The sequence below is a fragment of the Zonotrichia leucophrys genome, chromosome 1 (genome assembly GCF_028769735.1).
Source record: "Zonotrichia leucophrys gambelii isolate GWCS_2022_RI chromosome 1, RI_Zleu_2.0, whole genome shotgun sequence".
Lineage (NCBI taxonomy): Eukaryota > Metazoa > Chordata > Aves > Passeriformes > Passerellidae > Zonotrichia > Zonotrichia leucophrys.
In genome coordinates this window covers 242606-254610 of record NC_088169.1, presented here as the reverse complement: position 1 = coordinate 254610, position 12005 = coordinate 242606, and the positions used below count along the sequence as shown (strand labels likewise).

Below are 12005 nucleotides of genomic sequence, written 5' to 3'. Positions count from 1 at the left end.
ATCCAACATCTCATAGACAAAAAACAGGGAAAAGGGAAAATCAGGGCATTCCCCTGCCATGCAAATATTGAATTTAAGGGAATTTATGCCAGGATTTTGAGCTTTCACAAAGTTTCTCAAGGGTCCAGGGCCAGTTGTCTCTGACAGAAATATTTTAAAGCTTTCAAATGCCAACTTTGGTGACAAAAAACGGGAAGGAAAATCTTAAAAATTCTTCTCCCCTGGAGAAGAATTTCCAGGAGAACTCCAGGAAATTCCTGGAGAACCAAAACTCTTAAGATACTGAGTTTTAAAAATATCATTATATTACCATAACTTACGTTATTTAAAATATCATTACATTACCATAACTTACATTCTTTAAAATATCATTATATTACCATAACTTATATCCTTTAAAATACACCTTTTTTTACTCCTCTCCGTGGATTTCTACCATTTTAAACCTGATTTTTCCCAATGGTTGGACAGAAATTTTTCCTCCTTGATGCACCTCTGAAACACCCAGCAGGACGTGAAATGAAAAAATGCTCTGAGATGAAAAATACAGAAAATGAGCTTTCCAAAGTCTCTGTAATTGTCAATAAATAAATCCAAGTAGCAGCGCTCGATGGTTTGATTTACAGCAGGAGCTCTTAACAGAGCTGCCCAAGCAGAAATCCAGAGCAAGGCCGTGGAAAATCAGGCCTCAATCAAATGTTTAATCCCAATTTACTGAACAATTTCTTTCTTTCCTTCAGGAGCATAAAGCAAATAATTTTCAGGCCTCGCCCTTGAGTGGATGGATGGAAATCACGACCTGAACTAAGGACTTTTCCCTTTCCCCAAAATATTTGTGCTCCTTGGTGCCAAAATCCATCAAACCTTTGGGAACACAGGATTCGCTGGGATTTTGATGAGAAATATAAAGATTTCTGTACTTTAAGATTCTGATTTTTTTTTTTTAACTGTTCACACTGGTTTAATGATGAAAAATTTAATTTTTTCTTGTAGCTCCTTGAATTCCCCAACCAAATTCAACCTGCTGGAACTCCACGGACATCTGGCATCTCTCCCCGTGTCCTCTGCCAAAATTCAGAGCTTGAATCATTTCGGCTGATTTTCTTTAGAACCCATCGCTGTTTCCCCAATTCCACGGCACTACCAGCACAGAAACGCCCCCAAACCCCAAAAAAACAAAGCCAGAGATGAAAATCCAGCTCGTTTTTATTTCCTCTTTTGCCTCTGGAAGAGGAACCGGCCCCGCATTGCGTCCTCGCAGTTGCAGCTCCAGATTTTCCTTCCTCTTAACGTTTTCTGACTTCAGCCCAGGCAGTTACAATTGGCTGAAGTTCGTCACAACCCGATTTTATTTCTCTTTTCTGATCTGTTTGCTCTTTAAAAACAGGATCAGCAGCTCCTTTTGCTCGATCCAGCCCTGATTTTTATTCCACGGCCACCTCCCAAAACATGAGAGAATTCCCCATTTTCAGGTATTTCCCAGCTTTTTTTTTTCCCACTGGAGGCTGAGCTTTTCACTTCTGTCCTCTCCCTTTGCTCACCCCTAACCCTGATTTTCACTTCCACATGCAAAGCTAAAATCTCTGGGTCAAAATTCCCTCTTTACATCTTGATTTCAGCTTCCTCTTTCCCCGTTCCTCCCCAGCCCCGATTTTTGGGTTTTTGTTCTCCTCTCTGTGCTGTAATTTGGTTTTTTTTTGGGCCTGCACTCAGCTCGGCTTTTCAGATTTCCCTGATTTTGGCAGAAATGAGGCCCTGCTGGAAATGCTGAAGCTTGGAAATCCTCACAAAATCAGCAACTCTGCAGCCAGTTCTGAAAAAAATCCTGCAAAACCTTGATGCATCCAACATCTCATAGACAAAAAACAGGGAAAAGGGAAAATCAGGGCATTCCCCTGCCATGCAAATATTGAATTTAAGGGAATTTGTGCCAGGATTTTAAGCTTTCACAAAGTTTCTCAAGGGTCCAGGGCCAGTTGTCTCTGACAGAAATATTTTAAAGCTTTCAAATGCCAACTTTGGTGACAAAAAACGGGAAGAAAAAAATCTTAAAAACGAGTTGAAAACTGACCCAGCCCAGAAAAGAAACTGGACTTGAAAGTCACAGACAATAGAAACAGAAATACAAATATTTACATTAGAAAAAAGACTAAACAGATAAGCTGGGACTTGTTACTGGAGTTATCAAGGACTTGCTTGTACTTTTTACCTTTAAAATTTGTATTTCCCGAGGAGCAAGAAGAATATCAGGCTTGCAGTGCTGTGGGGTATCTAAATTTACTTCTCCTGCATCAATCCACCCAAATTGGCCTCTTAAATGAAGATTTGGATCCTTAACAGCATTTGGACAATGAATTTATATGGCACCTTATTGGTTATTGCGAATTATTTTTTAAGTTTCTCAGAATCAATCCTAAATTTAGGAAAAACCAATGAAAATTGAGCACTTGGGTTTGAAATAATATCCCAATCCTGCAGATTTTTTAGTGGATTTTTCTAAATGTGAGGAGAAAACCTCTCTGCCTGCCTCTTTTTATTCCTACAATGAATAAAAATACCAAATACTCGATAAACCCCAGCTCATTTTGTCAGATGCAAACTAAAATATTGCCAGCAGAGGAATGATCTGAGGTGAATTTTTTTTTTTTTTTCCCCTGGGCCAAACAATCTGAAAAATCCTGATTTTTTTTTAAAAATGGCTTTGCAAATAGTCAATATTTAGTAGAAAACCACTGAGATGTGGCAAACCCTTTCGGGGTTTATTTCTGAGCACGGAGAGAGAATTTGGGGGTGAAGATGAAGAACACGGAGGCAGCAGGTGCCTCCCTTCCAGCCTCTCCCAATGAAACCTCCTCCTAATTTTCGGGTGGGTTTGATCATTCATTTTTTTTTTAAATTTTATTTTCCTGCTGTTTATTTCCAGGTGGAATTCTCCCAGTTTTCCAATCTCCTGGAGAAGCTGAGTTTGGAGCGGGGTGAACGCTCTGTGGACAGAGGGAGGGAAAGCGGCTGCGGGAATCTCTGAAACCCCCGGGAATTTATTTATTTATTTATTTTTTTTTCCCAAGGGAAATTTCCACATCATCGCGGCATTCCCAGGGATGGGGAAGAGCCACCTCTCCTGTCCTTCCTCCGGGATGTCACCCGGATTGGGATCCCCCAGGAAAAATCGGGATTTCTCCCATCTCCCTTCCCGGCGGGACGCAGCGCTTTGCACTCCCGGATTTTTCCAGCAGGAAAACTTCCCGGCTAATTACGAGCCCGGTGCGTGGGGACGGGTGTAATAATTAATCTAAATGTGGGAATTTAGGAAGTGACCCCGTGATCGGTTCCTCCCTTTGCCCCGCTCTTATCTGCGGAAAACGAGAGCAGACACAATAAAACTTTTCCCTCCTCAGCAGGAATTCCCGAGGCTGAGCTGATTCCCTTCTCCCTCCTTTCTCCTCTCCCCAAAACACAGGAAAAGCTCCAGTCTGGTGGCCTTCAACACACACACACATAAAAAAAAATAAAAAAATAAAATAGTTATGCTGGAGCAGCCGAGGTTTAGTGACCGCAAAAAAAAGCTCGGGTTTGGCAAACCCCGATCCTAAATCAAGCCCCGGGGCTCCCAGGAGCTGCGTGTCCGTGCGGCTCCCGCCTCGGATAAAAGGAGAATAATTCCCTTTTCCACCCCTGGCTCGAGAGAGAAAATTTCAGAGAAAACAGCGAGTCAGGGAGTCAGCCACAGTCCCGGGTCAAAAAAGCAGCGGGGGCGAGGGGAGGAGGAATTTACTCCAAGGGAGAGGGATTTTACTCCAAGGGGGAAGGATTTTACTCCAAGGGGGAAGAATTTACTCCAAGGGGGAAGAATTTACTCCAAGGGAGGAGGATTTTACTCCAAGAGAGGAGGATTTTCCTGGGAGCCGGGTAACGGGAAGGGAGGAAAGCGCCACAAGCATCCCCCGCACTGCTCGGGACAGGCGGGAGCCGGGGATGTTCTCTCCCATTCCCTCTCCCCTACTTTTCCCGGATTTTTTCCCCTTCTTTTCCCGGATCTTTGCCCGGATTTTTCCCCCTTCTTTTCCCGGATTTTTCCCCCTTCTTTTCCCGGGTTTTGCTTGGATTCAGCAAGGGACTCTGCAAACGCGGGGAGAATTCCCAGCGGGCTGCCCGGGTTAGGCCGCGACTTTCGCTGTTGTTGAACCGGGCCGGTAAAAGGGGAAATGCGGGGTTTGGGGCTGTTCTGTGGCGTTTTGTGCCTCGGCTGTTCCGTGGTGTTTTGTCCCTCCGAGAGTCCCCGGCAGGGGAAAGTCCCGGGGCTGCGGGCGGGTGTCCCCCGAGGGACAGAGGGACACAGGGATAGAGGGACACAGGGATAGAGGGATAGAGGGACACAGGGACACAGGGACACAGGGACACAGGGACAGAGGGACAGAGGGACACAGGGACAGAGGGACACAGGGACAGAGGGACACAGGGACAGAGGGACAGAGGGACACAGGGACACAGGGACAGAGGGACAGAGGGACAGAGGGACAGAGGGACACAGGGACACAGGGACAGAGGGACACAGGGACACAGGGACAGAGGGACAGAGGGACAGAGGGACAGAGGGACACAGGGACAGAGGGATAGAGGGACAAGGGACACAGGGACACAAGGACAGAGGGACAGAGGGACAGAGGGACACAGGGACAGAGGGACACAGGGACAGAGGGACACAGGGACACAGGGACAGAGGGACACAGGGACAGAGGGACACAGGGACACAGGGATAGAGGGACACAGGGACACAGGGACAGAGGGACAGAAGGACACAGGGACACAGGGACACAGGGACACAGAGACACAGGGACAGAAGGACAGAGGGACAGAGCGACAGAGGGACAGAGCGACAGAGGGACAGAGGGACACAGGGACAGAGGGACAGAGGGACAGAGCGACAGAGGGACACAGGGACAGAGGGACACAGGGACAGAGGGACAGAGGAAAGAGGGAAAAGAGGGACACAGGGACAGAGGGACACAGGGACACAGGGACACAGGGACAGAGGGACACAGGGACACAGGGACAGAGGGACACAGGGACAGAGGGACACAGGGACACAGGGACACAGGGACAGAGGGACACAGGGACAGAGGGACAGAGGGACAGAGGGACAGAGGGACAGAGGGACAGAGGGACACAGGGACACAGGGACACAGGGACAGAGGGACAGAGGGACAGAGGGACAGAGGGACAGAGGGACAGAGGGACAGAGGGACAGAGGGACACAGAGACACAGGGACAGAAGGACAGAGGGACAGAGGGACAGAGCGACAGAGGGACAGAGGGACAGAGGGACACAGGGACACAGGGACACAGGGACACAGGGACAGAGGGACAGAGGGACACAGGGACACAGGGACACAGGGACACAGGGACAGAGGGACAGAGAGACACAGGGACAGAGGGACAGAAGGACACAGGCACACAGGGACACAGGGACAGAGGGACAGAGGGACACAGGGACAGAGGGACACAGGGATAGAGGGACACAGGGACACAGGGACACAGGGACACAGGGACAGAGGGACAGAGGGACAGAGGGACACAGGGACAGAGGGACACAGGGACACAGGGACACAGGGACACAGGGACACAGGGACACAGGGACAGAGGGACAGAGGGACACAGGGACAGAGGGACACAGGGACACAGGGACACAGGGACACAGGGACACAGGGACAGAGGGACAGAGGGACACAGGGACACAGGGACACAGGGACACAGGGACACAGGGACACAGGGACAGAGGGACACAGGGACACAGGGACACAGGGACACAGGGACCTGCCACCACCCTGGGCGACTTCTGGGGGATCCCGGGGCTCCTCCAGCTCTGGGTCGCCCGTGTCCAGCTGCGGCATCTGCGCCAAACCCCGCGGGGCCGGATTTTGGATATAAAACGCATTTATTTCTGTTTTTTCACCCTGAGCAGAGCCGCCTGTCACTGCCTGAGCTCTGAGTGGGGAGAAGAGGGAGACAGAGGCTGCAGGGAGATTTTCCCGGCCCTTGGCATTCCCCTGCTCCTGCCCCGAGCGCGGCCGGGAGGGATGGAGAGAAAGAGGAAAGGGATGGAAAGAAGGAGGGAAAGGAAAGGATGGAAAGGAAAAAGGGAAGAGATGGAAAGAAGGAAAGGGTGGAAGGAAGGAGGGAAAGGATAGGCTAGAAGGAAGGAAAGGCTGAAAGGAAGGAGAGAAAGAAAAGGACGGAAGGAGGGATGGAAGGAATAAGGCAAGGAGGGAAAGGAAAGGAAAGGAAAGGAAAGGAAAGGAAAGGAAAGGAAAGGAAAGGAAAGGAAAGGAAAGGAAAGGAAAGGAAAGGAAAGGAAAGAAGAAGGAAAGGAAAGGAAAGGAAAGGAAAGGAAAGGAAAGGAAAGGAAAGGAAAGGAAAGGAAAGGAAAGGAAAGGAAAGGAAAGGAAAGGAAAGGAAAGGAAAGGAAAGGAAAGGAAAGGAAAGGAAAGAGGAAAGGAAAGGAAAGGAAAGGAAAGGAAAAGGAAGGAAAGGAAAGGAAAGGAAAGGAAAGGAAAGGAAAGGAAAGGAAAAGGAAAGGAAAGGAAAGGATGGAAGGAAGAAGGAAAAGTAAAGGATGGAAGGAAAGGAAAGGAAAGGATGGAAGGAAGAAGGAAAAGTAAAGGATGGAAGGAGGGCAAGGATGAGGGAAGAAGGAAAGTAAAGGATGGAAGGAGGAAAGGTGGAAGGAAGAGGAAAGTAAGGATGGAAGGAGGGCAAGGATGGAAGGAGGGAAGCGCGGAGCGAGCCGGGAGCAGATCCGAGCCCCCATCCCCGCATCCTTCCCCCGCTGTTTCCCCCCCATCCCCACCCACCCCTGCCCGGCACATACCTTGAAGGCGATGGGCAGCGTCTTGTTGCAGCGCCAGTGCGTGGGCAGCACGGAGCAGAGGAAGTTGGGGCTGTCGGTGCGCACCAGCTCCCCGGGGTGATCCGCCAGGACCTCCACCATGCTGCGGTCGGCGCCGCGCAGCTTCCCCGGCAAAGCCCCGCTGTGCTCGGCGCCGGGCAGCGCCAGCGGCTCGCTCATCTTCCCCGGGCTCAGCGTGGTGGAGGGCGGCGTGAAGCGGCGGCTGGTGCTGGTATCTACGGGGATACGCATCACAACAAGCCTTTAGAGCCACACAACACCTCCGCTGGGTTCCTAGCGAGCGGCCACGCGAGCGCAACTCCTCAGCGAGCCGCTCTCGGGGCACCAACATAAACGGGCGCGGGCCGAGCCCCCGCTCCCAGCGCAGTGCCCCGAGTTAGTCTGGGGTTTGCTGGCAGCCTCAGCCCTCGGCTCGCTGGCCCGGCGGAACAGATCCCGTTAATCCGATAAACCGCGGCCGGGACGCGGAAAGCGAGCGGGGCCAAAGCTCATCCCAAAGCGGCCGGAAAAAGTAAAAGCAGGGAGGAGAGCGAGCAGCGAGGCGGTCGGGAACACGCGCGGAGCCTGCGCTGCCCGGGTCCTTCCAGGTGATTGCTCTCTCCCGGTCCCCAGAGAAACCAAAAGGCGCCGGCGTCTTCTGGAGGCAAAAATCGCTCTTGGAGGGAAATTCGGGGCTGTTCCTGCGAGGAGGCGGATCGAGAGCTCGGCTCGCTGAGCAAAGGTCAGCTGGCTACAACTGGGTAGAAATTCACGGCCACACACTCACGCGCACGCACATCTACCGGACTTCATCAAATATTTACAATAGAATCTGTAGAGAATTTAAACACAACAGGAATCCATTAATGTTCTCCGCCAGATTTTCTTTCTCTTTTCTTTTCTTTTTTTTTTTTTTTCTTTTCTTTTAAAGCAGCCTTGAAAACGAGCTTCAGTAGTTTGCTTGGCGTTGCTCTAAGAGCGCTCGTGTCGTGACCTTTCAATCATTCTTGCGCAAAAAGAAGAAAAAATAAAAAAAAAAAAAAAAAAAAAAGAAAAGAAAAGCTCAGTGCATGGCATTCAAGCTTCAAATCTCTATCTTTGGTATAACGCCTTTCATTCATTTAAAGAAAAGTCAGAGCCGATGGCAAGCGCCGGAGCTGAGAGGTCCAACAGCTGCAAACTCGGGGTTGGGGATGTTGGTTAAATTGTGGGTTCTCTCTGCGGTTTTGTGTGTGCAACAGCGCTCTCTCTCTCCCACTCACGTCCTCCTCAGCAGTCAAACCAACAGTCTGCAACAACTTCGGCGCTCGCTGCCAATTCTCTTTTTTTTTTTTTTTTTTTTTTCCTTTCAGTATCTCAGGCAGTCTTCCTCTAATTCGGCCACAGGAACCGGCTGCTTAACAATATTTGAACCGCAGCAGGTGGAAAGCTGCTTTGGCAAACACGGCTTTCCTCCCTCTCGTCCTGCGGGATGGAGCCCGCCGCGCACACAGAAACCCAAAACCACCGGCGACAGCAGAAAAATAAAAATTAAAAAAGCGAAAAAAAAAGAAAAAAAAAAAAAGAAAAAAAACCCCTTCCCACTCAGCGAAATCTCTACTTTTGAACGGGTGCAATCTTTTCCTTCCGCGAAACGAGGCGGCGGCGGGAGGGGGTGACCCCACGGCGGCGGCGGCGGCGGAAAGCGGCGGGCGCGATCAAAGCCCGGAGTTGCCGGAGCTTCCCGCGGGCACGGAGAGTTCCTGCCGGGCCGGGCCGGGCCGGGCCGGGGTGGGATGGGGCGGGATGGGATGCGCACGGCGAGCGCGCCCGGCCGGCGGCCGCCGGGCTGGCTGGAGGTGGCCGGCAGCGAGTCGGGGCGGCGGAGGCGTGCGGAGGAATGTCATTCCCCCGGTGCTTTGCATACGGGGAGGGCACCGGCCAATCACGGCCCTACCGGGGCGCGGCCGCGGGCCGGGGGCTCCCGGAATCGGCGGGGACGCCGCGACCGCGCCTGCTCCCCCGGGGCTCCCGGACAGCGGCACCGCCGCTCCTGCGACCCCCCGGCCGTGCCCGTGAGGCTCAGCCTGCCCGGCCCCGGTGCCCGCAGAGCCGCAGACACCGCCCCGCCACCGGCCCCGCTCCTCCCCGGGCCAGCTGCCGGCGCTCTCCGCTCCGCGGCTTTGCGGGGACACCCGGGGGTCCCGGACGCGGCCACCGCCGGTTTGGTGTCCCCGCCGCTCCCTCGGTGCCGCTGGTTTGTTGGGGCGGTGGCGGCGCTCCCAGCCAGGGCCATCCCCGCCAGCCTTCCTCCTCCTCCTCCTCCTCCTCCTCCTCCTCCTCCTGTGCGCAGCCCAGCGCGGGGACAGCAGCGCCGGGGACAGCTCGGGCACAGCCACACGGCCACCAGCGGGTCGCGTCGCCAGCCGCCGGTCGCTGTGAGCCCGCGGAGCCGGGAGCGAGGATGCTGGGGGGAGGCGGGGCTGCCGGCTCGGGCTGGGGTTTTTTTGGTTTTGGTGGCTTTTTAATTTTTTTTTTTTATAATTTTGTTTTTTCAAATTTCTACGCTCGCCGATTCCGCCAGCGTAACCCAGACCGGGAACGGGGCGATCCCGACCCGTCCTCGCCGCGCTCTCCGCGCTGTCTTTGCGCTTCCCTCCGCCAACTCTCACCCTGCTCGCCCGCCGCATCCCCACCCGCGGGCCGCTTCCCCCTCCGCCAGCCCCGGGCGGGGGAATGGATGGATGGATGGATGGATGGATGGATGGATGGATGGATGGATGGATGGATGGATGGATGGATGGATGGATGGAGGAATGAAAGGATGAAGGGATGGATGGAGGTGGTCTCGGGGACCCCCGGGGCCGCTCCCGTCGGGGCCGCGCCAGGGGCGGCGGGAGCGCGCTGGGTGCAGTTCCCGCCGTGGCCGCTGGAGGGCGCGCGCCGCCCGCCGGCCGAGCGGCACCGGAGGGGGGCGCGGGGAGAGCCCGGGATTGAGGATCGGGATTTGGGATTTGGGATTTGGGGTCGGGATTGGGGATTTGGGGTCGGGATTGGGGATTTGGGGTCGGGGTTCGGGAGCGGCCGCTGCGGCCTCGGGAGCTGCGCCCACCCCGATCCCTCCTGAGAGCTCCCGCATCCCCGGGACAGCGCTCCGGGATTTGGGGTTTGGGGCCGGGATTTGGGATTTGGGATCCAGAATTGGGACGAGCGGCCACCGCAGCCTCGGGAGCTGCTCCCACCGCGGCCCCTCCGGTCCCCAGAGCAGCTGAGACCCCCACGGCAGCAGGGGATGCTCGCCTGTGCCGGGAGCCGCTTTGGGGACGGGTTTTGCCTTTGATGCTGCGGCGTTTAACGCAATTAAACCGAAATTAAAACATCATTAACGCGGCGGGGAGAGCTCGGCTCCCGCTGCGGGGACAGGGATGCGCCGGGATCCCGAATTCCCGGCAGGAGCGAAGCTTTTCCCGCATCCCCGGCTCCGGTGTCGCTGTCCCGCTGTCCCTGTCCCTCTGTCCCTTGGGGGGCACCAGGGATGCCCATCCTGGCACTGCCCGGGGGCATTTTCGGCTCCCAAAAAGCGCCTCGCAACAGGTCCCTGCTTTTAATCAGCCCAATTTGGTGCTTGAACTATTTCACGCCAAGTTCCTAATTTTTTTTTCTAAGTTTTAAAATTTTTCCTTTATTTTATTTTCTTTTTATCCCGTGTTTTCCACTTTTTCTCTTCCAAATTTAATTTTTTTTTTCTATTTTAAAGGGGGAAAAAAGAGAAATATGCGGGAGAACGGCAGCTGCAAACCCCAGCACAAAACCCATCTGGGCTCTATTAGTGGCTGATAACTTTTTACGGGCACGGCAGAGATAAGAGGAGTTATTTTACTGATGTGCATCCATCTGCTAAAACGTGAAAAAACAGCGTTTAATTGTTTCTTTTTTTCTTTTTCTTTTTTTTTTTTTTTTGTTTTAGTCAAGAGCTGGGGAGGATTTTCTATTTAAATTCAAGAATATTTTCGGCTGAGTTTCACTCCCTGCTTTGCATCTCGGCTCGGTTCGAGCTCCCTGTAAACACGAAATAAACACGAAATAAACGCGAAATAAACGCGAAATAAACGCGAAATAAACGCAAAATAAACGCGAAATAAACACAAACGCGCCCCACGCGGGTGGGGAGACCCAGAAAACGCCACGATTTAGCAGAAAATCCACAATATTTCCATTTTTTTTTCTATAAAATCCCGGCGTTATCAGGATTTAACGTGGGTTAGAGGCGACAATTTTCTATTTCGCTGCTCGGAAGGGAAGGTGAGGAGTTAAATCAGAGCGAGCAGCCAGGGCAAACACGGCGGGGAGGAGATTTTGATATTTTGGTGCAGATCGAGCTGTTTATTTTACAGCCCCATTAGCACCGCCCGCACCTGGCTGCGTTTGGTTTTATTTGGGTTTTTTGACTTTTTTTTAATTTTTTTTTTTTAGTTTAATGGGGTTTTTTTTTTGAAGGATTTTTTTTTCGCCCATTCTATTCATCCTCTCCATTCTAATTTAAATTTTGCGTGATAAGGAGAGCAACCCTCAGTGATGCTGATTTTTGTGTTGCTCGGGAAAAATGGGAATGAAGCAACTTTTGGGAATGGGAAACGACGCTAAACTGATGCTGCTTCTCCCAAAATGGGGTTTTTGGCACCCCTAAATTTAAGGCAGAGTTTTGGGATCGCTTTGGGAATTGTTACAACTTCCCCAGTTTGTATTTTGACAGCAATTTATTGGGGAAACAAACCCCAAGGGAATTTCCATCCTCCACGGAATCCTCGAGCACAAAATCCCGATTTTTTCTCCCACACCGCAGCCAGGAAAAGCTTTGGAAGCACCAGAGAGAGGCAGCAACAATTTCGGGGTGAATTTTAACAACACAAGCCAATATTCCCTGGCCAAGATTTTCCCTTTTGCACCTGAATTCTTTTAGTTTATGCCCCCAAAAATCACTGATCCTACAAATCATTCATTCATGGAGCTGCTGGTTCACTGCTAGAAGCAAAACACGCTTAAAACACCATTATAAATGTAATTTTATCAGGTTGTTGAATTATCCCTGCATGTATTTATTGCTTTGGAGCCACTGCCTGAGCTGAAAAAAAAATCCTAT

At 52.0% G+C, this 12005-nt stretch overlaps 1 protein-coding gene across 1 annotated transcript in view; it reads right to left on the bottom strand.

The window, feature by feature from the left end:
* The window catches only part of RUNX1 (RUNX family transcription factor 1), a 150656-nt gene that overhangs the window by 25305 nt on the left and 113346 nt on the right, over positions 1-12005 (bottom strand). Inside the window, exon 2 of the mRNA XM_064718035.1 lies at positions 6869-7122. Coding sequence (XP_064574105.1) covers positions 6869-7122 — 254 coding nt within the window. The remainder of the gene's footprint in view (positions 1-6868; positions 7123-12005) is intronic.